General features: G+C 37.4%; 3 protein-coding genes and 1 pseudogene across 3 annotated transcripts; 2 read left to right on the top strand and 2 right to left on the bottom strand.

Moving 5' to 3' along the window:
• The first annotated feature begins 3917 nt into the window (after window positions 1–3917).
• On the top strand, window positions 3918–8028 carry LOC110873204. The gene is made up of 3 exons (XM_022122139.2): window positions 3918–4070; window positions 5281–5538; window positions 7775–8028. Exons 2-3 carry the CDS (start codon window positions 5295–5297, stop codon window positions 7810–7812), a joined length of 282 nt encoding a protein of 93 aa, XP_021977831.1. The 5' UTR covers window positions 3918–4070; window positions 5281–5294; the 3' UTR covers window positions 7813–8028.
• Window positions 8029–9191: 1163 nt separating this feature from the next.
• Window positions 9192–11832, bottom strand: LOC110873203 (pentatricopeptide repeat-containing protein At3g62890-like). The gene has a single exon (XM_035976656.1). The coding sequence runs from the start codon at window positions 11788–11790 to the stop codon at window positions 9226–9228; it is 2565 nt and encodes an 854-aa protein (XP_035832549.1). The 5' UTR covers window positions 11791–11832; the 3' UTR covers window positions 9192–9225.
• A 4100-nt stretch (window positions 11833–15932) lies between these two features.
• Window positions 15933–20000, bottom strand: LOC110870254 (annotated as a pseudogene).
• A 1366-nt stretch (window positions 20001–21366) lies between these two features.
• LOC118480998 lies at window positions 21367–25555 on the top strand. Its single transcript, XM_035976062.1, has 3 exons — window positions 21367–21856; window positions 22200–22950; window positions 25489–25555. The coding sequence occupies exons 1-3, from the start codon at window positions 21367–21369 to the stop codon at window positions 25553–25555; spliced, it is 1308 nt and encodes a 435-aa protein (XP_035831955.1).
• Window positions 25556–25850: the final 295 nt, after the last annotated feature.

The raw sequence follows: 25850 nt of genomic DNA, 5'->3' as shown, positions 1-25850 counted from the left end.
GAGTGGTGTAGTTGTGCTCATGTAAGTTCGTTTATGTTCGGTCGATTAGCTTAACGAACGAACACGGACAAAAAATTTCGTTCGGTTAGTTTAGTGAACGAACACGAACACAGGTATCGTTCATTTGACTGTGTTCGTGAACGTTTGGTAATATATTCGTTTACATTCTTCATGTTTGTTCGTTTACGTTCGTTTGATTATATTAAAAAAATAATAAATAATAAACCTTTTATCTAAACATATTGAAAACTTGAAACACTATTTTTTTCTAACTTAGCTAATATTTGAACACTCTAAGACATTTTTGGGGATAATTATGTCTAAGTTAGTTAAACTTGATTCATGGTTTGGTGGTGTAGTAGACTTCTTATGTTTTGATTTATCATTTAAGGGTTGTATTTAACTACTTATATCCAATGATTAAGGATAACAATGTTTTTATTTTTTATTCTCAAGTTAAATGTTCGTTTGCGTTCACTTTTATTTGCTTTGCATTCGTTTGTGTTGTAGACAAGTGTTCACGAACTGTTCGTGAACAACTGAATTCCCTTCACGAACGAACACGAACATAAACTTATGTTTGGTATATGTTCGTAAACAGTTCACGAACATGTTAATTTCCTTAATGAACAAACACGAACATGATATTGTTCGTGTTCGTTTGGTTCGTGCCCTACGTGTGAATACACATACAAAGAAAAATAGGCTATGTCATCCTAATAAAGCACCGCCTTCTAGAATTATTATCTTGTCGGCTACCTATTCTACTTTAAAGAAAACTAGATTAGAAGTCCGTGTATTACACGGGTTGAATAAATGTAATTTTATATATATACTATATAAAAAAACATTATATTTTTAAAAACCTCATTTATTACACGTGTTGAGTAAATATAATTTTATATATTAAATAATAAAAAAACTATATCTTTAAAAACCTCGTTTATTGTGCGAGTTGAATAAATGTAATTTTATGTACCACACAATAAAAAAATTATATTTTAAAAAACCCTGTGTATTCACGGGTGGAAGAAATATAATTTTATATAATAAATAATAAAAAAATATATTTTAAAAAACTCCGTGTATTGTACGGGTTGAATAAATCTAATTTTATATAGCAAATAATAAAAAAATGATATATCTTTAAAAACCCTGTGTATTACACGGGTTTATCTATTGTTAAAAAAATCTTTAAAATTATATCTTTAAGAACCTCGTTTGTTGTGCGGGTTGAATAAATGTAAATTTATATACCAAACAATAAAAAAGTTATATTAGAAAAAACCTTGTGTATTCACGGGTTGAAGAAATGTAATTATATACTAAATAATAAAAAAAAGTTATATTTTAAAAAAACTCTGTGTATTGTACGGGTTTAATAAATCTAATTTTATATAGAAAATAATAAAAAAATGTTATATTTTTAAAAACCATGTGTATTACACGGGTTTATCTATTGTTAAAAAAATCTTTCTAAATCAAAATGAATTTTTTATTATTTTTTAAATTAGGTTAATACTATTTTAAATTTTTGGTTTGATTAATAAGTTGTTTAATATAATTTCTCATAGTTAACAATAATAACATTAACAATAAATAATATGCAGTTTTAGTTTAGATGAGACTTTACGATTTGAAGTTAAGTTTATGCCAATAATTTAGGGTTGATAAGATTTATATTAATTTAATCGATATTTAATAAGTTAAATTATAATATTTATCTACAATTAAGGATGATATAGAATAATGACAAGTGTACCAAAGTTGGTTTCTTTTATATTATATAGTATATAGTATAGATCAAGGAAATTATATCATTCTCTTTTAATTTCAAGTTTATGTATTTCAACTTTTAATTACATCCGTGCGTTGCAGCGGGGGCAAGCACTAATGCCACACTACTGTTAGTGACCACCGACACTGAAGTTGCGATGTTAATGCGAAGAAATTAAACCGAAACGTAAAACATAGAATAAAATAACTAAGTTGATCTAGACTCGTGCGTTACGATGAACCCGCGTCTATTTTTTCCCGTTTGACAGGTTCATCGTAATCTATATATAAAATATATCATTACCACTATACAAACCATAATGCATACATTACAACAACCATTGCATCAATATGTTACAAATTATATTTATACAAGATTTTGGGTAAATTAATTAGATTATTATAAATAATAAGGGTAAATTACTTTTTGAGTCCCTGTGTTTTAGGGGTTTTAACTACTTGAGTCCAAAATCAAAATGTTTAACGCCCTGAGTCCCTATAGCCAGTTTTCTTAACCATTTGAGTCCAAATTTCTAACACAGTTAAAATTCTGTTGTTAAATTTTGTTAAATGACCAAATTACCTCTATAATTAAAAAATAAAAAAATAATTTATTTAGATTTTCTCTCTCTCTCTCCTTATCTCTCTCTCTCAAAAACACATCTGCACTTTCTCTCTCAACCAAACACAAATCAAATTCCCTACAAACACAATCAACAACCAGATCTCAAACAATCAATCATCTCAAGATCAAAAACAAACTCATAGTGATCGGAGAACCAGTGTTGAGAACGCATTGACCACGAACAAGACCTTCAGTCCCATCCATAGCAATAGTCCTAACCATATTCTCCCCCAAATGTTGCGCCACTTCCAAAACTAACCTAATCGAGTTATCCAAAACCTCAAACGCCGTAAGGATATCGACGGCAAACCCTCAATAAACCTAACATCAACAACCGCACCAATAACCTGACACACCTGTCCAATCGAACTGTACGGTTTGGATGCGGTGGCGGTGGCGGAAGTGGAGCAGTTGACTGTACGGTTGAGAAATGGGGCGGGGGAGGTGTGGGAGTGAGATAGGGCGCGTGTGGATCTGGTGGAGGTGGAGAACGCAAATCTGGATGGGGATCGATGGAGGTGAGAGGATATGGTGTCGTTTTAGTGGTCGTGAATGTAGAGAGAGAAAGTGGCGGAGAGTGGTGGTTGTGGTGGAGCTCAGTAGAGCTGTTAGTTAGAATATATAAACTTTATTATCTAGTTTTATGTATTTATTAAGTTACAATTATCATGTATTAAGTATGGGTCAAATATGTGTGGATCATAAACCAAAGCGGGTAATTCAAACTGTCTTATGGCAGTTTACCGCCATAATTAACCGCCACACATAATATGTATATATACGGTATCACCGGCAATCCATTCCGGTATCAAGACATTTTCCCTCCAATTCAGAAAGTGTCCATCTTGTACTCTTTATCGTTCATTCTTTCTTATTCTACACACTTGTTAATCATGCCTGCAAGTTACGTATTCAATTCCGCTGCAAATCCAAATACATATGCAAGTGATACTGATGTCTCGGGCCTCCAACAAGAGCTTCCATTATCGTTCTGTGGTGGAGCTCAGAGAGATATATTTATTTGAACGAAAGTTACAGATTTGGAGATTATATTTTTCATAGTAGACAAAACAGTGAAACACATCTAAATATATTAGTTTTTTTATTTTTAATTATAGGGGTAATTTGGTCATTTAAAAAAACTTAACAACAAAATTGTAACTGTGTTAGAAATTTGGACTCAAATGGTTAAGAAAAATGGCTATAGGGACTCAGGGCGTTAAACATTTTGATTTTGGATTCAAGTGGTTAAAACCACTAAAACACAGGGACTCAAAAAGTAATTTACCCAAATAATAATGATAATTTACAAATAAAATAACACAACTTTGAATGGATGAAACCGATTGAATATGATAGATAATGAAACCATTATTTGATTAGGGTACAACCACATAAACACAATTTACAACCATACATGCATACAAAATATATTAAATTTGGTAAGGTAATGAAACCATTATTATTTGATTAAGGTACAACCATCTAAGCACAACTTACAACCTCCTCTTGTCCTTTTTTTTTTTTTTTTTCTTTTTTCCCTGCAACAAACACACTCCAGAAAAAACCTCTGCAGTCGGGGCTGGCCTCTTCTCCTTCTCCTTCTTTCTTTTTGCCGTCGCTGCTGTTGTTTTTCATCAAACCATCGCTGCCCTCTCCTCATTTCAAGGTATGTTTTTCATCAAACCATCGCTAGCTGCTGTTTAACATATCAATAGGGTTTATTGTGCTGTTTAACACATCGATAGGGTTTCAACTCCAACACAAATTGAGCCTGAAATTGTCGAAATCGTGCATCTATACACCCTAATTTGTTGTTGATTTTGGTTTTTTTTTGACATGCTGTTTGTTGATTTTTGTTTATTGACCTGATGCACCTGAAATTGGTATCATATGCTCACTTTTATTTGAATTTTGAATTGTAGACACTCTAAATAGATTCTATAAGCTAATAATAAGATCCTAGTGTTTCTGTTTGAATTTGGAATGATATACTGTTTGTTTCAATTTGGTTTTTGAAGCAAATAATGAAATGCACACCAACTGTTTGATATATTGTGCTAGTGAGTGTGTGTGTGGTAGACTCAACCTTTTTGGGCCTAAAACGGATTCTAAAATCTGGGTACGATCCTAAATGTTTTGTATGTGATTTCTAAAATGCACAAAGCCACACATAGTAAGTAGGTTTAGAGTGAGTTTTAGTGAAAAGAAAACCCTTTCTTTGCCATGGTAAACCCTAAATGTTATGGACTAATACCATTGCAAGGTATGGGACTTGTCCCACATCTGTTGTATGGGCAACCAATGTACTAAATGGACTCTCTCACCCACCAGACTAGTCTTTTGGGTTGATTTCTCTTGTTTGGTATGTAACACTAAATCAGTTATTTAAATTCAATTTGTGAAATGCAAAAAAAATAACAAAATTCACAAAAATAAATGATAAAAGTTCTTTATCCCTACACTTTCTAGTATGTTGACATGACAAAAACATGCAAAGCCGTATTCAAATAATCGAAAAATGATATATTTATGATTCTAGTATATAATCAAGAAAGATGGGGCCCCTTGGCTTAAATGTGGGTGCGCTAAGCTTAAAGCCTACAACTTGTTTTTTATACAGTCGAGTCACTCTTGGGTGGTTGTAGATGATTTATGCTGCAGGTGAGCTACACATCTCTTGATTTTTGCGTATCAAAATCTGAAAGAGTTAAAGAATCTTCCGTTATAAAACATGCTACATTAGTGTGCCCGTGATAATCTATTAGGAGAATTGTATAGTTAAGAATCTTGAATCATCAAAATCTATCTTGATTCTTAAGCGTTTGGCTCAATGATTATGTTATTATGTTCTTATCATCAAAATCTATATGATCCAGCCTGTTGATCTACTATGGGGACTGAAGGGCCTAAGGACTCGCTAGACTGGAAAACAATAGGCGACTCGGCAAAAAGCGAGCCCGATGCTGGACCTGTTGTGAAAAAGCGGCTTCCAAAGAAGATGAGGCACATTCCCGACTACTATTTTCTTCCGCGTAGATCCATGCTTGCTAACATTGCGATTTATGGTTCATGCATTGTTGGCGGAATTGGAGCCGGAATGCTAACGGAAATTTGGATTAACAAGAAAGTACAAGGTACTTACTTTCAATTCTATCAACTATTTATCTGAGAGTAAATTACGTTTTTGGCCCCTGTGGTTATATCATTTTTACTATATTAGCCCAAAATAAGAATTTTCAACATGTCTGCCCCCATGGTCTCTATAACTAACCATTTTGGCCCCTAAGTCTAACCATTTTAGCCCCCATGGTCTCTATAACTAACCATTTTGGCCCCTATAATCTCTAGACTTAGGGGCCAAAATGGTTAGTTATAGAAACCATGGGGGCAGATATGTTAAAAATTCTTATTTTGGGCGAATATAGTAAAAGTGATATAACCACAGGGGCCAAAAACGTAATTTACTCATCTGATTACAAGTGTTGACTTATTAGTATTTTATATTAATAACTAAACTTTGAAGATAAAATAAAATAATAAAACGAGCATTTGACTTTGGAGTTTTCTGGAAGAAAATCGAGCATTCAGCAGTTTGAACCTTTTATACAATATTTGCATCTTTTTGAAACATTTAATAGAAAATCAACTACAATGACACACTTTAGTCATGAAAATCTATATAATCAATATGTTTTGCTAATGAACCAAGTGTTGTTGTAAACACGTTAATCAGGATTTTCGCATCAAATCTGTATTATTTTGTTTCTGAAATAAAAGTCGGTCTTTGTAGATGTATGATGAAAACACGATGTTCATATAAACAACATATCAAGAATGGTCTGTGAAAATTCATGTATTAAGACAATAAATTATTTTGTCTACTTCTACTTGTACGGTATGTGCACAAATCATATATTCTGAGGGAAGGAGCATGCCACACAGATTAGTTTTCGCATCTTTCGTTTATAAACCAAGATGGTTTTAGAAATGTGATCATACAGTATCAAAGTTTCGTGTTTTCGATAGATTATGCTCTCATTTGCATTTTCCTGATGAGAAAATGAGAGAAAAATGGATGGCTTATTCTTATCCTGTGTTAATAGTTTTGAATAGAGTAAACTGCCATTTTGGTCCCTGTGGTTTGGGGACTTTTGCCATTTTAGTCCAAATCTCAAACTTTTTAAAACTGGGTCCCTGTGGTTTCACTTTTATTGCCATTTTAGTCCAAAAGTGAAATTAGGCCAGATTTCTTAAATTAAATAGTGATGTTTTGTGCTTTTATGTAGGGGTAAATTAGTCATTATGGATTTATTATAACTCATTTTAATTAAAATAATAAAATTTAATAAAGTTTGACCACCCAATATCTTCACATTCCACCAAATACCCTAATCCATATTTGTGACTAAGATAGAGAGACGATGATGAAGGTTCTGGATTTAGAAGAAGCTGCTGCCACACAAAAAAAAAAATTAGTCACATAACCTGAATCCACTCAATAATAACATGAGGGTTTCGATTTGGGGGTGGTCGGGTTTGGAGGAGGCGGTGAAGGCTAGTGTTGGCGACTGAATCAGAACCACCAGCTGACCACGAGCACAGAGAGAAACGAAAAACCTACCGAAACCTTAAACACTTCGGCCACTGAATCAGAACCATCAGAACCGTCGTCGGCCGTGGTCTTCTCAGAGACACCGCCAATGACAGCCTCCGATACCCGCACCTGTGCAAAACAAGAAAACAATCGCCAATCGTGGTCTTCTCAGAGATTTGTTTTCACACACCATCTAGATCCCGCTCCGTACACAAACCTGGGTCCCGTTTTCGGTTGTTAGCTATTTGTATTCGAGAGAGAGGAGATGAAGGTGGGGTCAGATTTGGTGGTTATTCGGAGGCGATAGTGGTCACAGATGGCGATGGTAGCCATGGCTGTGGTGGTGTTTGTTACAGAGAGAGAGAGAGGAAGGGGGAAGAAGGAGTACTGAAGAGTGGTGTGGGGTGGATGTTGATGGTGGCGATGGTGAGAAGGGGGAGGAGGTGGCGGTGGTTCTTGTGGCGGTAGAGAGGAGAGAGGGAGAGGGAGACAGGGGTGGTGGTGTAGTGGGGATTATAGAGAGAGAGCAGAGTTTATAAAGAATGTGACAAATGACCATTTTGCCCCTGAGAAAAAGGACAAAATAGCAGGCTTTTTTTGAAAAATCTGAGTTGATTTTGTTTTTGGACTAAAATGGCAATAAAAGTGAAACCACAGGGACCCAGATTTAAAAAGTTTGAGATTTGGACTAAAATGGCAAAAGTGCCCAAACCACAGGGACCAAAATGGCAGTTTACTCTTTTGAATATTAATATGCACTTTATTATTCATTGCAGAGGATGGAAATGGTGTTCTCTGGGAATTTGACAAATGAACTCGACACACAAATGGTTGCTTATGCTTTTGCCATTTACTATTATGCGGGATCTGCTAGAGGGAAGGTATGACAGTTAAAAGAATACGTATAATTGTCGCTAAAAAGTGTTTAAGCGTACTGTTTGGATTGATTCATTCCTTCCTTTAGTTTGATTGTCACTCGTTTCTTTTATTCAAAATTAATGAAAAAAGTAGGTGAAATTTTCTTTAAACATATTATTTGTGGAAATTTCCATCCATAAATATTTGGCTATACAAACATCAAAGATTAAGCATTACAGTTGAGTGTGATATGTTGTTCAGAATAAAAGTATTTAAACCATGTGTGGTTAGAGCAAGGCATTGGGCAGACGGTTTCGTTGATTGCCCACTAAGTGAAGGAGCACAAAAGAAGTCCATTGTTGTCGTTAGCTGAGTCCATGGAGACCATATGTCACATACTGCTTCAAGCGTCATACGACGTAACCATATTTTGTAGCAACATGGTGGTACTCTTTCACCACGTAAAATCCATGTTTGCTGCTCCAACCATTACTAAACTAATCCCTTTTTCATTTGGTACCTTAGGTGTTTATCTTATGTATAATATAAAATCCAGTAGCGGACAACTAGTACTTTCTTTTTGTAATCGATTGTATAGTTCCTTCAATAAACGTTGGTTCTTCGATCAAGTTTTTAATGACTTCCTAGTCCGATAGTTGATGCATTTGAGATGCGAAACCTTTGACAAAGGCGCCATCGAGTACCTGTACACATTCTGACAAGCTATATCTTAATCTTTTGATGGTTCCATCTATGTTGTTTAGTATCCAAGGACAAATTTTCTCCTTACTTTAGTTTTATTCTTGAGTAAAATGCCAAAATGTCCCAGAGTTTAGGTCACTTTTGTCGTTTTCATCATTTAAAAAGAGGGTATAATCGTCATTTTATGCCTGAACTCCATAAGGAACTTCATTTAAATGAAGAAAACGACAAAAGGGGCAAAAAATTTTTAACCCAGTTTGCCAATTGGATAGAAATGAAAACAAAAATGAAACCTCAGGAACCCAGGTATAAAAAAAGTTTCTTTTTTCGACTGAAGTGGCAACTGACCTAAACTCGGGACCATTTTGACATTTCACTCTTCATTCTTTTTCATGTTTCTTTAATCAGAACAATCAAACAAAAGTATGGGTAGTATTCAGCTTGCAAACGTTTCATTACATAGGTATTGTTATTATAAATTTTGAAGTCACATTACTAGACTTGTAATGTTAATTGGTCACAACTTTATGAAAGTGTAATTTGACTTGAAGAAAATATAAATAGATAAGAAAGGAAAGAAAAACAATATCTTTTTTTATATGCAAGGCTTCATGTATGTATAATAAATTATAAGGTTACTAAAATGTTATAAACATACATACATCAATCACCAAAAATCCTTACATGAACAAACCCCATTGCTAAAATGATGAAACCTATTACGATCCCTCATAACGATCTCCCTCTTATACACCTTCGATATAAGCTTCATAACAGTATGACAGTCGTCACACGTTCTTAAATTCTTAACCACTCGGATTACTTTCCCAACACGGGGGCTACTCATGAGTCCAAAAGCAACCGCGATTCTCTCACTATGATAACTAACCGCCCCTTCTTTTTCCTCCTCATCTATATCATGAAACACAGAACCCGTGTCCGCCTCATAACCACCTTCATCTTTTAGTCTCTTTCCAATCTCAACCAAATACGCGTTTATTTGTGAAAACTGAGGATGTGAACTATCTCCCGCGACAAACTCATGTACTACATTGTCCACCTCAATTGAACTACACCCGGGTACCTTGTGGACCCCGCTTTCTGCCATTAACTTCCGACATCTGTCTACATCCTTCCATCGACTCAATGACGCGTATAGATTTGACAAAAACACGTAATTCCCACCATCACGTGGGTCCAGTTCTAGTAACCGTTGAGTAACTTGCTCTCCAAGTTCGGTATCTTTATGTATATGACACGATCGAAGCAAACTTCCCCATACTATTGCGTTCGGCTTTAATGGCATGCTAGTTATGAGTTCTAGTGCTTCTTTAAGTTGACCCGACCGACCCAAAAGGTCAACCATACACCCGTAGTGTTCGATCCCTGGTTCAACACCATAAACGCTTTGCATTTGAGAAAAATACATTTTACCTTGGGAGATTAACCCCGAGTGGCTGCAAGCGCATAAAAGACCGACGAAAGTAACTCCATCTGGATTTATTATATCTTCTTGAATCATTTTATAAAAATAATCGATCGCTTCTTTACCATAACCATGCATTGCTAATCCTATGATGATGGAATTCCAACAGAAAATGTTTTTCACACCAAGTTTGTCGAAAACGTCTAGAGCGTGTGATATACTTCCACATTTGCAATACATGTCAATAAGCGCGTTTCCTAAAACAACGTCGATTTTAAGTTTATTCCGTTTTATGTAGTCACGAACCCATTCACCCATTTCTAAGGCTCCAAGATGAGCACATGCGGATAATAAACTAACCATGGTGACCTCAGTCGGTTTCACCCTCTCTGCTTGCATGTGCTCGAATAACTGCAACGCTCTTTGGAACTCTTTGCACTGAACAAATCCGGTAATCATAGTGTTCCACGTGACAGAATTTTTTACTTCACCGATTCCATTAAACAATTCTTCGGCGTAACTAAGAAGGCCAGCTTTACAGTAACAATCTATCATTGCGTTCCACGAGACCACATCTTTGGCGGGGTTGGAATCAAAGATGAACCGTGCTGAGTGGATGTCACCTATCTTGGAATAGCAAGTGATCATCGAATTAAAAGTAACCGAAGTCTTTTCCTGCATACTGTTGAACAGATTTTGTGCATCTTCTACAAACCCGTGTTTACTAAGTGCTGAAATCATCGCATTATTTGCCACAACGTCTCTCTGGGGCATTTCATCGAACACTCTCTTTGCGGAACTTAAATCGTCAACCTTTGCGTAAAAGTCAAGCAACCCTGTTTGTAAAACCACATCATGATTAAAATTCCACTTGAGTATCTGGCAATGAAGTGCTTTCCCAAGTTGTACGGCACAAAAACTGGCACAAAACTGAATAATCAACGACAATGCACTTTGACTCGGACTCACATTACTAACCAACATTTCGCTATAGAGAGTTACTATATCACCCAAGTTATCCGGATTACCAAAATAACCACCCGATTTACTATACCCATCAATCAGCACGTTCCAAGATACCTCATTTTTTACCGGATTTCTATCAAAAACAAACCTCGCAGACTCGACATCCCCAACCTTAAAATAACAAGACACCATCGAATTCCAAGTATACGAATCCTTTTCCAACATACCATCAAACAACACCCTTGCGTCCTCAACAAACCCATGCTTCCCAAGCACCGAAATCATAACATTACAAGCAACCACATCTCTTTCAGACATTTCATCGAACACCTTCCGTGCACAACTCAAATCTCCAATCTTGGCATAAAAATCAAGCAACCCAGTTTCCAAAACCACATCAGAATTAAAACCCATCTTAACCACAACACAATGAAACATTTCCCCAAACTGGGTATCCCCAATTTTGGCGCCAAATTTCAAAATCGAAGCAAAAAAGCCGGCATTGAATATGTTCACATTACAACGCATCATGGCATTGTAACAAGTGAAGAAATTTTGTGGGTTGTTAGAATTTAAAGATGTTTTTATCATGGGATTCCAGAATGAGGGTTTTGAGCAGGATTGTGGGAGGTTGTATAGGAAATGTGAGGCGTAATTAAGGTTACGAGAACGGTGACATGAATGTAAGAATGTGGTGATGAGGGGGGTGGAAATGAGAGTAGTGTTTGAGAGGATTTGGGCATGGATTTGTTGGAGTTGTTTTAAGGTTAACAGTTTGGTGTTTAGGGTTTGTAAGATGAAAGTGACGATGGGTTGAGGTGTTTTGTTAAAGTGTAACATTTAAGGTTTTGATCTGCAAATCAGTGTGTGTGTTTCAAATGCGTGTTCGCTTCGTATAAATATATTATCAAAGGAGTTTTTAAGTTTACCAACGGAGAACTTGTTTAACGAAACAAATCTAAAATTTTGTTCCTTTAATAACAGATATAGTTTAAATCAAGGGTTGTTATTGATTACAAATAAAACTTCTATAATTAATAATTAATACTATAGTTAGGGGTATTTAAGTCATTTAGCCATTTCCCATTAAATACTAATTTTTTTTTGAAAGGTGTACTTCACAATAGACGGTTAATACACACCCGCAAGACGCAGGCCCACCCTATTTCTGTCCCAAGGACTATGTTGTCTTAACGGGGCCCACGCCTCGGTAGAAATGGGACATAGCTTTCCCCGAGAAAATTTCCGACCCCCTGCCACTTGACAGGAGTTGCACCCTCCACACGAATCGACCGCCTGTTGTGACAGAGCGACCCGCTGGAGTAAATGCGCCGTAATAGAAAACTCGGGTTCCCTCAGGCTTGAACCGGAGTCCTAGCCATCCTTGGGTTGGGAATAACCCCAATGCCTCACCTTTGATGGAGGTGGGGATCGAACCTGAGACCACTCACATTTCCACCACTCCACCAAGTTTTTTAAACTAAAATAACTTTTATATACTTTATTATTTTTGAAAAAAAATTATATCATAAAATTAAGTATTCTTTTATCTTTAATATAAGTATTATATAAATGCAAAGCTACCTAAGAATTTATAAACATGGTTCGAAGAGCACCCGCCACAACCCGGTTTTCAAAATTCATCTGGTTTGTTGGGAAGCGATTTCCGGTCTAGAGTGAACTAGTAGCCTGGTTCCTGGTTTGATCAACTAATCTGATTTGGTTTTCAAAACAATGGATGTAGCATCCGCCGGTTTGCCCTTGGTTTCTGCTCTCATTTTATTCTATAAGGGTAGTCGGAGTGGTGCGGGGAGTGCATTCGGGGACATGCTTTCACCGATCGGTGATTGACCCTGCCCCTTTTTTCGGTGATTCGGTGACTCCTTTTTCAGTGTATACTCACCGATTGTTTTGAGTGGGATTATTGAGGAATGTAGCCATTAATCAGAAATAAAAAAATAAATAACTCAAACACCCTAAAGTGATTGAACCATACCCTTTGATTGAGTGCAAAGTAGGGAGTGGAATGGGGAGTTGACATGGCATGATACTATTGGCTAGAAAATAACTCAAACACCCTAAAGTGATTGAACCATACCCTCCACCCTAATATACAAAGCTAAATAATTAATAAATCTGGTTCAAAGCATACCGCCTGAAATTTGGTATACAAACAAAGGACAAAACTTGCTATTCACTCTTATTATTATTATTATTATTATTATTATTATTATTATTATTATTATTATTATTATTATTATTATTATTATTATTATTATTATTACAATTATATATAAACTAGGTCCGGCAATCTTGATCCATACACTTAAGTTTGGGTTTGGATCATTTTGAACATTCTTTTAAACATTTTGGGTTGTTTCGGTTAAGTATTATTATTATTCAAGGGTCTTTAGTGAGCAGAAAATAAAAGTTTAAAATTAGAACTACGGGCCGGTTTGGTCCATCATAGCACACACGATCCCAACACCATTGGGTACAAGTTCCTACGACCCCAACACAATTGGGTACAAGTTCGAGGTTCTCCAATCCAGTCTCTAGGTCTTCAATTGTGTTTAAAAAATTTCTTCAATTAGGGTTCCAAATGACATGGTTATTGTTTTTAATTACGAAGTGAAATGTACGTGAACTGTTGCATCTTGGTTCAATTGTTGTAAATTGGAGCTGGAACCATGGGATTCGAAGGTCGATAAGACTATTTTTTTTCTAAGAATTTACTAGTTATAGAAATCATGTGACACAATGGGATCTAACAGATAGCAATTACAAAGACATGTGTGGAATGAAAATTAGGAAGCATTTAGGCTTGATTTTCCGTTTCATTCAGCAAAACAAGGGCAAGAGTACTCGAGTAGCATAACTGCTCAAGCATGAACGCAAGTGAACATAAAAGTAGCAAAATCTCATAGTTATAGGTCTAACCCGAACCAAAATAACATTTTTTTTTTCTAAATCGACCCGCTGCCAGATCTATACACACATTATCTCTAGGTTTTTGTTTTACTTGAGCATGAATAAGGCCTACTTTAAAGTTTGGGCTAAAAGCCACCAATTTTTGTATCCCATAATTATTTTTATCTTATGCATATCAAGGGTTTCCCATATATTTCGAAAAGTGGACAGTCATCAAATTGGTCACTCTTCCGAATTTATGCACCATGGCCACTTTCAAATTAGTACATTTAAGATAGTTATTAAAGCGAGCGCCCAGACGCAAATAAAGCCCTAGGCTCAACAAATCGCCCTAAGTGCGCCTCGCGCCTTTAATAACTATGGTTCATGTCATAGTTATTAAAGCGAGCGCCCAGGCGCGCCTAGCGCAAATAAAGCCCCGGACCCAACAAATCGCCATGAGTACGCCTCGCGCCTTTAATAACGATGACATTTAATAGTGGACAATGTTTATTTATTCCTTAAAGACCATCCACCCTTCAAGGTGTCCGTGAAGTGAGGTGGAACAAAGAGAAGCGAGCACTCTTACAAATTCATTTTGTTGTGTAGATTTGGATCCATTTATTCAATGGAATTGTTTATGTACAATTTTCTTGTTTATGTTATGTTAGCTTTGTGCCAATCATTTTCAAGCCTATGTATGCTAATTGTGGAAAAAAAATCATTAAAATGATTGGCACAAAGCTAACACAACATAAACAAGTAAGCTGATACATAACACAAACAATCCCTGTGATATAAATGCATCCAAATCCACACAACAGAATAAATTTAAACTTACTAGACGTACAATCAACTTAGGATGAAGACTCAAACTACTTGGTAAGAATTTTGAGCACATAACAGCTATACATAAAAAGGAGCGAGATACCTAATTGAATCCAAATTCGCACAATGTTAATCAATAACGCACACATTGAAGCCTGATATTACCTAACTTGTCTAGAATAAGAAGCGAGATGCCTAAAGAGCTTATCTTGTACCTTGGAAGAAAGCTTAGCCGGTGTTATAAACATGAGTGTGGAATGTTAGCTATCAAAATATACAAGAGCAACTCAAAATATGCTAGTATCATGAACAACAACTTAGAATACGAGTACAATACTATAAATAACTAGTTTAATACCCATCCGGTGGACGGGTGTCGAATAATAGCACAAGTGCACAACTGTGTAAGCTAACAAAAAAGGTGAATACCAAGTGTAAAACAACCACAAAGTGATAAAAAAAAGTACTACTAAAATGTATATAAGAAAATAGAAGATTTGTGGTTTAATCTGACTTGGTAGCTCTAATATAAGTTTTTAGAATTCAGTTTTTGGAGGGCTCGTTTATTTCATCTTATTAAGAATTTTAGTGGTTGATGCCTTCATGAAAAAGGTTAATGGCTTGTTCGTATGTGTGTCAAGAAAGAGAGTTCGAGAACACACCGGTGAAAATTCGAATAAGGCATCTTTAAGAACACATTTCTCAAGGTTAGGATGTTGCCGTTCATCATAAGTAACAACATTACGCTATCATTTGGAAACAAATTAGTAACAATCTTGTAATGGAGGCAAACTCTTAAGTGGTAATAATTATGATAACAAAATCATAAAAAAAATTCTATGTTTTAGTTTACTAGTGGGAGACCCACGCGTTGCCGCGGGATTGACAATAAGGGTGGAAAAATAAATCAAGCCTTCAAGAGATTACTATATAAGGTGTGTACGTGTGTAAAAGCCTCCGCACTTCATGGCAATGCAAGTTTTTAACGGCTACATGGGATAGTTAAATGATGTATGCTTCATTCTATATACATTCTAGCACCAAAAAATGGTCTAGAGGGTTTTTAGTTTACATTAAACGTAGGAAGCGCAAGTTGTAATAAAAAAAAACTAAAAGGAGACCTCCTTTAATTTAGAAGCGTTCATGTTAAAACGTTGGTTTCCAAAAAAGCCAAGGCCTTTTTCAAAGAGCACTTGTATTCAAAGGCGAAAGAATAAACTTACATTGTATTAAAACACTTAAAATTTAATGAAACAGTTAATATAAGATTAATTATTGAAATAGTTTATATAAGATGCTAAAGCTAGGAAGATGGTCTCTACAAAGGCTGAAGCCCCCAGACCTAACCAACAAAACAAAAAGTAGTTGCAACACCAACTAAACTGCAACCCAAAACAACACATAACGCCAACTAAAAAGCCCAACAAACCCTCTAACAGCGCCATCAGCACCACACAAAACACCTGCAGGCAAAAAAATTACATTCCAGGCCCGAAAAAAGCCTCAACAACAGCAAAAGACTGTTGTCCCAGCAATACCGCCTCTCTGACCCAAAAAGTCTCAGAAGCAAACCTCCACAACATGCGCAAAACTGCCTCCACCTGGTCCGCCGAAAAGATGTTAGTATAAAACAATTGGAGTATAATATACTCTATCTAAATATACGTTTGGGAAAAAATGCACTTTTTGAGCTGGGGCGTGTCAAAAGTATTTACAAAAAGAAAAGCGAGTAAACTGCCATTTTCGTCCCTGAGGTTTGGTTACTTTTGCCACTTTAGTCCAAAACTCAAACCTTTTGCATCTGTGGTTTCAGTTTTATTGCCATTTTGGTCCAAAAATGAAATCAGGTCATACTTGTCTTATAAAATCCTGCAATTTTGTCATTTTCCTCAGGGGCAAATCAAGTCATATAAATATGGTATTTATTTATAAAAAAGAAATGATCATTTTGCCCCTGCGGAAAAATAACAAAATAACTATGACGTGAATTCAGCAAATAATTTGAACTTATCGAGCACATTTTAATCAGAAAACATAACTAAAGTGCAAAATAATCATCAAATTCACCAATGAACTCAAGTACTTAATAAATAAAGGGAAAATCACCAAAATGACCTTTGACCAACGCAACTTTTGCGCCTAAGGTAGAGTTTACGTCTGAGACTTAATGTATGCATCTGAGGCTCAATGTTTGTGTCTGAGATTAGAGAGACTTTGCAAACACTCACTTTGGTTACGGATACGGTAGGGGCAACGCCATTCATTCTAGCTCGTGCTTCTTCTGCAAACATCCGCTGCTGCTCTGCCGCCGCTTCTTCTTCCGTCATCTCTCTTACATTCGCGCACTTTCCACCTCTCACGGGGTCCTGCTCGTTTATAAAAAAACTGATTACCACCCAAATAGCCTAATAATCAACATCTTAATTATAGCATACATCTTAGGTTTGAAAACAAGTACCATTGTTTCGAGTTTGTGTTGTTCGTATATGTAATTCCCCAAAACCGAGAACCTGAAGAAAAAAAAAAAACTTTTAAGTTTATAAATATAAATAAGGTTAGAAGAGTCAACACCAGGTTGACCGACCCATTTAGACTAAACCCAAACCCGTAGTTTAATAATGGTGTCATGTTTTTTCCATGTAAAAAACTCACCCCCCCCCCCCCCTAACTGGTAAAAAACCGGCTTTAGGATCAAAACCAGAAAAAATCGAAACCGGTTTTTAAAAAACGGTCCGGGCTCAACCCGACCCGGCGGTTATAGACCGGTTCTCTTCGCGACATTTGTAACCAGTTTAAGAACTGAACCGATTTTAAAAAACCAGTTTTAAAACCAAACCGAACCAGTTAGTACCAGGTCGGGTTCTCCTCGTATCAAACAAGGTTGTTAAAACCGGTTTTTTGTGCCAAAAACAACCGAAACCGGTTAAAAAACTGGACCTTTAAAAAAAAACAATTTGTAGACCTCTACTAACTGGCAAGTATAAATAGAAGAGCAACTTTTCTCACCATCTCGTATAGGATTCCGAGTCACGTAAGGACTAAGAATAACGAAAACAGATGACAAGGGTCATGAACTTAATATAGAACAAACCTGTAATTCCTTGAGTACATGCTCTGGTGCAATTGTTTTACGATCTTCTTTGCTACACACTTCATTTGACTCTGACGAAACCATAATTATGCATTCTACTCATGAACAATCATCACCCATTCAAAGTATGTTTTGTTTCATATAAACTTAAATATACTTTATCATTATGACCTCAATTTTCTGTCTTGCAAATAAATAAAAAACAACTAAATGGCATTTCGGTAAATAACATACACGTAGGCTCCAGAGCAAAAGTTAGGGAAAATATCGCTTATGATTGCACACTGCAGAGGATGACAATCAAGAATTTCTTGGCAACTATCTCAAAAACAGAAATATTAAATAAATACCTTATACCCTACTTCTAAAAGTAATCAAAGTGCAACAGAGCCAGTTTGAGGCTGCTCATATCCTTGCTCCCCATTTACTACTTGCTGATCACCGCCATTCCGCTGCCAATTTCCATAGTGCGATCCGCTTCCATTCGGATTTGCACCACCATGCCGCTGTGCTGACCATCTTGCATTTAGAAGCCGATCAATATCGTCCCTGCGCCCAACCTTATCGAAAACATCCAACACGTGCTCCTTAAGTACAGGACCATAACTGACCATTTGTTGTAACAAAGACAAACTTGTGTCATAATTAGAGACTGCCCTGATCACAATATCATAAGTAGTAGCATCCGGTTTTGGATCCTTTTCACCCATTTTAGTCAAAATCGGTACACACTCAACAATCTTTCCGTTTTCAATTAGTTCAGAAAACCATTTGTTAGCGTAAGTAGGAATCACTCTCAAGCCAGCCTCCACCATCTTCGTATACTTGTCCATAGCCTCGTCGATTCTTCCTAATTTTAAATAAGCATCAATCAATGTCCTATATGTGTTGACATCAGGCGATAAAGATTTACCACACAACTCCACATACATTTTCTCAGCATCATCCACCATATCTTTCTCACAATACCTCATAATCATGTTATTAAACCCATCGCAAAAGGCTTCGACTTTGGCGCTTTACCCGCCTTCTTAAACACACTACTGTAAGCCTCCAACTCTCTGCCCTCCTCCTCCTTAAAACACTCATTCACCATCAAGTTAAACGTATCCGAATTCACCGCCTGAACAACAGGCGGCGTATGCCTATCCAACATACTATCAAACAAAGCCTCTGCTTCAACTTTCCTTCCCCATTTAAGCAAAACCTCCAAAAGCACATTACACGTAGCCGGAACCATCTTAAACTCCTTATCCAACAACGACTTATACGACTCCATCGCCTCTCTCACCCTACCTTGACTGAAAAACCACTCCATAAACGTAGCATTAACAATCCCGTCGTAAACCATACACCTGCTCTTCAACTCATCAAAAAACTCATTCGCCTTTTCCAAATTCCCCAAATTCAAAAACCCCGTGTGAATCCGCCCCGTGCCCATCCCCTACCATTTTCCACAACAAGTCAATCCGCCCAGCGTCAACCAAACCTTTCGTTAAATGACGAAACGTAACTGCGGACGGGCTAAAAGGCGCATTCTCCTTGATATGTTGATACACTTCTAATCCTTTATCCACCTCTCCACTCTCACAATACGAAACAATTAAAAAATTATACGAAACAACATTCGGGACGATATTACACTGCTTAAAAAAGTAGGTAAACAGGGCGATGGCATCCGAATACCGTTTTGTGCGATACATGGAGCCGATAATGGCGTTGCAAGTGAACACGGTGGGGCGAGTGGTGGAGAATACTGATTGGCGAGCGACGACAGAGGCGTTGTCGAGATCGCCGGCGCGGATCAGGGATTGGACGCGGTTGTGGAGGCTGAGGCGGGGGCCGACGAGGGCGGAGGTGGTGTCGGGTTGGTTAGGGTCGCGTTTAGGCCGTGGGGAGTTGGGATCGCGTTGGAGGGCGTGTAGTGGCGGCTCGATGCGGAGGCGGCGTTTGCGACGGCGGCGTTCGGCGGCGGCTTCTTCGGCGGAAGAGAAAGCGAAGGTGCGGGTGGGGATGACGTGCGTTTGGGGCTGGTATGAGGGTTTTAGGGTGAAGGTGGGGGAAAGTGTGGCGGTTTGGAGGGGGGAGAGGCGGCGGAGGGAGCGGAGGAGGAAGCGAGTTACTGTTGTCATGGCGGTGGTGGTGGTGGTGGTGGTAGAGAAACGGTAGAAATGGTGGTGTTAAACCCTAGGTACAAAGATTTGGTGGTGTGGGGTTAGTGTCGACCACTTGATGTGAAGTTCATATTCGACCCTTTATTTGTGATTAAGTTGTAAATTTAGTCCCTATGGGCTATGGGAATTAAGTATTCGGTTTATGTTCTTTCGAATCCTGGGTTTGAGCTTGATGTTTTAAACTCTTCGGTTTTCTATAAGAGGCAGATTCCTAGTCAGGTATGTGTTAGAGCATTCACATCCAAACCATCAAATTATGTGAGGAGGGGTTTTTATATTATAAGGGTATAAGGAGTGGTTAAACACTTTAAAGTGGCAAACCAAAAAACCGACCAATGAGAGCGCGCCATGTCAATTAGGCAAAAGTGTTTAAACTTTGGTGAAAAATGTTGGCAATGGTTTAAACATTTGGTGTAGTGGTAAACTTTTTAAATAAAAAAAAAGGAAAAAAGATGTGATTGGTTGAGATTGGAATGGACCCCACCCCACACCCCTGTCTCTCTCCTCTTCTTCCCTTTGCCGCAGCGGTGTTCCATCACCGATTTACCCCCCATTTCATCAAACACTCACGCGGCAAACAAGTTGGCAATGGTTTGCCGTGCTCTTGCCGATCGGTGATGGCCTTTTGCCGCCCACCACTCCGCATCCCCTAAATGGTATAAAAAGTGGTTGTGAGTAGAGGAGAGAGAAAATGTTACTGTTCATCTGTATATTTGGGGGGACACTGTTCCACCCGTTATAATTTTTTAATATATTTTGAAAGTGGTTGTGAGTGGAAGTTAGAGAAAAATGTAATGATAATATTATTTAATTGAAAGGAGAGAGAAAAAGTATTTGTTTTTAGTGGAAATATATTGATATAGGAGTTGTTTTTTAGTGGAATGTATGTATAATTTGATGGATTGGATGTGAATGCTCTTAGTTGCGGTTTATGATTTTTATGTGAAGGATGCTGTGATGACTGATTTTTTTTTAAAGGTAACTATTATTCACAACGACACATCCCAAAAAACAAGAGCAGCCACAACCAAAGCAAAACCGATTACAAAAAAGAAAACGAGATCCAATTCTCCCATGAGGCTACACGGTATGGGGGACGTCCCCACACCGGCGACGATCGCTACACCATGCCGCCCCCCGCGTCCCGGCCTCTCCGTCTGTTCTTCGCCGTTGGAGACAGTCCAAAAAAGTGGGGCCCTCATTAAATAATTCGACCGTTAAAATAAAAAAAAAATCCATATTTTGAATAATTCCAAACGGTCAGAATTTTTAAATATATATATTTATCTTCCATTTTCACTTTCAATCACCAAATTAACCCCAAAATTTCATCTCTTTCTCACATAATTTTTATAAACCTTCTTCCACTATTTTATAAACCTTCTTCCACTATAAACCTTTTTACACTTTTTCATGGATCCGTTCAACAACCCGGACAACCCGAACACTCTGAACAACCCGAATACTCCCAACAATCCGACCCAACCTAATGTTTTCTCGGTTCCGGGATATTATCCGACGCTAGAACCGAATCAATTCTCGGAATATTCATCGAACGCGTTTGCTTCATTCCAACACTCGCCAAACCAATTCGCTCAAATCTCCCAAAATCAAGCCCTTCAACAAATGATGATGCGGGGTGCTTGGAACTTCCCACCCGTTCAACCTCAACCGATCCCCACACCACCCGTTCAACCTCAACCGATCCCGACCCAATCCGAACCCAAAGACGATGTGGAGATTGTTCCTGAAACCCAACCGCCTAAAGGGAAAGGAAAACTAAACAAAGGCAAGCAAGTGGTGGGTGATCAACCGTCGAAACCGAAGGCGACCAAGTGGACACCAATCGAAGAAGAAGCCTTAGCCAAGGCTTTCATTGGCACTTCTGACAACCCGGCAAAAGGTTCGTATTTTTTTTAAGTTTAAATTTTTTAAAGTTTAAATTTTTTAAAGTTTAAATTTTTTTTTCTTACCCGACAGTTTGTTTTTTTTTTTTTTTTTTTGGTTAACAGTTGGTTTTTGTGTTTATTAGTTTTAAAGTTTTAATTTTTTTTGTTAACAGTAGGTTTTTTAGTTTAAGTTTTTTTTTTTTTTTTTGCTACACCGGTAGGTTTTTTACTTTATTAGTAGGTTTTATTTTTTTTTAACAGTAGGTTTTTACTTTAAGTTTTATTTTTTAACAGTAGGTTTTTTACTTTTGTTTATTATTATGTTAACACTTTATATATTTTGTTTGTTTTTTATAGGTAATAACCAATCGGGTGAGGGGTTTTGGTCCAAGGTATTGGCCAAGTTTCTCGTCTTTATGGACCAAGGCCCGTATCGAGATGTCGACTCGGTCTCCTTAAAGTGGCGGAAAATGAACTCGTCCATCAATAGGTTTTGCGAGGAATTTAATAAATTATATACAAGTGACCGTCGTAGCGGGTGGAACGACGAGGATGTGTTCAAAATGGCGTTGGAAAAGTATAAGGACAAGAATGGTAATACCAACTTTCCTCACGTTCGCGCGTGGATGGTTGTAAAAGACGAACCAAAATATAGGCCTATTCCCAACGAGGTGGCGATGGCGAAACGCCAAAAAACATCGGAAACGGGTAGTTTTAGTGCCGGTGGATCGGACTCGAGGTGTCACATAAACTTAAATGATGACGCCGACTTTGACGAAGAGGAGTACAACGTACGTGAACCGGAGCGTCCAACGGGCCGAGACAAATCAAAGAAGGAGCGGGCCAAGGGAAAAGAAAAGGAAAAGGTGGACCCGAACATGGTTGAGTTTATGGAACGCCTAAAAATGTACAATGACGTCACGGCCCAAAAGACGAAGGCGAAGGAGCGGGGCGTCGAAGAAAAAAGTCGTGCATCGGAAGAAAAGTTACGTGAGAAGGTCCGATTGGCGAATGAGAAAATCCGAATTTCCGATGAAAAAATTCGGCTCAAGGAATGGGAAATAATATCGATGAATGTCGAGGACGAACCCGAGCCGAAACGTTCGATGTTGAAAAAATTACAACACGACATCATGAAAAAACATCAAATTATTTAACTCTATGTTTATTTTCATTAAGTCTTTCGTTTTTTTTTTTAAGTTTATGTTTTTTTTTTATGTTTATGTAATGTGGGTTTAATATTAATGAAAATATTTTGTTAGTATATTTGTTAAATGTTAAAAAAAAATAGAATACTAAAAAAAATAAAAAAAAACATAAAAAGTGGTGGAGGACTATGACTAGGACCATCATACCATGCTGTCACACCCCGATTTCCACGTGTATCACCGGTGGGCCCGGTGGGGGATTACCGTGACGTAGTTGGCAACAATATAGTCAAACCACACAATTGTATGAATGCACAGCGGAAGCTTAAAGATAAATATATACTTCAACCTCTGGATTGTAATATCAAATATATTACAGAAGTCGAATGTATCCACAGCGGATCAAAATAAAGATAAAATATTGTTCATTCAGATACAGCATCGAGTTTGCGAGACTATTCGTGATGCTTAGGAAGCTATTACCAGCCAATTTCGTATAGTACCTGCACTTAATCTTTTGGGGAAAAATACGTCAGTTTACACTGGTAAATACGTTCAACTGACACATTTAAAAATGTTTATTTAAAATTGATTTGAATGCACAAGGCACAAATTCTTTTATAACTTGGGAAAATTATTAAAATCTTGTGAACGTATTACATGTCCTTTTATGCGTTCAGTAGCCCGGATCCTGTCCGGGTTAAAGATTAATAGACACACCACATTGCGTAAAACCGTAGTATAAAAACCAACGGCTACGTCTTTTTAAATAATAATGTCGACATAATATACCGGGTGTACGCCTACACCGGGATGTCGAGGTCGTGGCCATTTCGTAAGATGATGCCAAGGATATCCGGGACAACGGTCATTAACCCCCCAAAGGCTTTTAAGAAACAAAACTGTTTAAATGAGCCGATCATATTATTCAATTAACCACCTAAGCGATGGAAGACATGATGCTCAATCAAGCGGTAAATATTATACCGTATCCCAAGCCCGTATAGGGGAAAATAAGTTAAAGTATTTACCTTTGCAAGTATATTCCTTAATTTGATTAAATCACCGATAGCTTTTACTGGGGCTCCTATTCTGGAACGAAGGTTTCAATTAACCTATTAGAATCCTAACGAGTCTTTATATTGGCCGTAGCCTAGACCGGTTGGTTCCGAAATGTGAATACGGTTTAATCGCGCGAAAAGGCGGGAACCGAGAATGGAGTGTGATTCTGACCCAACAAGTTCAGAGACTTGTTTTATATAGGTTTAAGGTTCACACTCTGGATTTTGGGGTCCAAATAATATAATTTAACCCGTATCGGCTATTTTATGAAAACTAGTTTCATAAGCCGAACCGTGCGCGCAATAGGCGAAACGGTTAACCATGAGAGTCCTACGCTTATTTCCTAAGTCAATATGCCTTAAAGAGGTTGTGGTATCAGTAGGATACCTTCCGTGATGCCCGTAACGAGCTTTAGTTAATATATCGCCCCGTAGGGGTTTTTCGGTCATTTTAAAGACTTTTAAAGAGCTTTTCGAGTTCTACAGGAAATCTGAGTTTCCCGAACAGTTTATAAAGTTTAAAATACTTTATTTATTATTTAAAATCAGTAGCAACTGGAATCGGGTCAAAAGACCTTGTAGAACTCATGTTTTGGCCGAAAAGGGCATATTCGGTATTTACCGAACCGTAGCCATAACCGCAGGTTATGAGCAAGGTAAAAATTATTAAAAATCTTTAAAATTCCAGAAATATTATTTTACAACAGTGGGTAAGAGTTTTGGCGACGAAATCTTGGTTTAGATATGCATTATGCTAATTGCGCCGTTTATTACAAAAGTTTACTTTAATTGCGCTTTTTAGCATAACTCTCATTCTAGACCTCGGATTGACGTGAAACTTTAAGGACATGCTTATAATTTAGTAAGCAAGGTTATGGTCCGTTCACGTGTCCGAAATACTCGTTTTATTTTTAAAAGGCCGTTACGGTCAACTTTTAGGCGATTAACGGAAATGCGTAGAAGACTCGGACAAATCATGAACCGGTCACAGAGGGTTAAACCATCATGTAACCTGGTCCTAAGAGAGTCCTAAGGCATATCTATACCTCACTAAAACGGGTCAGAACTGAAGTCAAAGCAAAAGTCAAACTTTTGCGACATTCGGCTCCGAACCGGGTCAATATAGCAAATGGTCGATTCAAACGAGCGCAATCAAGTTTATATACTTAATATCATGTTTTATGAGTGTCTAAACAGGTTCCATAGCATATACATTACAGATTATGTAAGAATCGCAAAAATAGCTTTCTGTTGACTTTTTAAGCATTCGTTTGACTCGACATTTGAGCTAGTTAGAGTGGTGATCAGAGGGAACCCTTTTAGAGGTTTATTACCCACATAAATACCAACTCATAACTACTTTTGATCCGTCATAAGCCTGAGCCATTACGGATTTATTTTGAAGTCAAACCGTTTTTACGACGGTTTGGTTTTTAGCTATTTACTAAGTATAAATCAAACTACAAAAGACGTAAACGACTTACAGAAGCTTAGGCTTGCTTAGAGAACAAAGAAGGATGCTTGAGAGCCTTTGGAATGACCAGATGAGTGTGTTTGAGTTGTGATGAAGTTATGAACACAATGAGTCTATTTATAGTCAAAGACAAGGTCCAAGATCATCACACATCACTCTACAACTGATCATGGATGAATGGCATGTGTCCTAGAGGGTTATGGGTCGAGTAGGGGGCGCCCATGACCCTGAGAAACCCATCCTTGATTGTTTTGCCGTTTAAATCAGCCAACAGCCAACTTTCTGTCGCTGGGCATCGCTTACGGACCGTATGGCTTCGGTCTTG

Source organism: Helianthus annuus, chromosome 8, assembly GCF_002127325.2.
Source record: "Helianthus annuus cultivar XRQ/B chromosome 8, HanXRQr2.0-SUNRISE, whole genome shotgun sequence".
NCBI classification, from domain to species: Eukaryota; Viridiplantae; Streptophyta; class Magnoliopsida; order Asterales; family Asteraceae; genus Helianthus; species Helianthus annuus.
The sequence above is the reverse complement of the archived record's forward strand: the minus strand, read 5'-3'. Positions and strand labels throughout refer to the sequence as shown.

Excerpts from the sequence above, each read along its gene's own strand:
- LOC110873203 (XM_035976656.1), bottom strand. The coding sequence starts at position 11,790 with ATGTTACACTTTAACAAAACACCTCAACCCATCGTCACTTTCATCTTA.
- LOC110873204 (XM_022122139.2), top strand. The coding sequence starts at position 5,295 with ATGGGGACTGAAGGGCCTAAGGACTCGCTAGACTGGAAAACAATAGGC. Across the intron at positions 5,539-7,774 it reads GATTAACAAGAAAGTACAAG|AGGATGGAAATGGTGTTCTC; the intron begins GTACTTACTTTC and ends TATTCATTGCAG.
- LOC118480998 (XM_035976062.1), top strand. The coding sequence starts at position 21,367 with ATGGATCCGTTCAACAACCCGGACAACCCGAACACTCTGAACAACCCG. Across the intron at positions 21,857-22,199 it reads TTCTGACAACCCGGCAAAAG|GTAATAACCAATCGGGTGAG; the intron begins GTTCGTATTTTT and ends TGTTTTTTATAG. Across the intron at positions 22,951-25,488 it reads CCCGAGCCGAAACGTTCGAT|CTATTTACTAAGTATAAATC; the intron begins GTTGAAAAAATT and ends TTTGGTTTTTAG.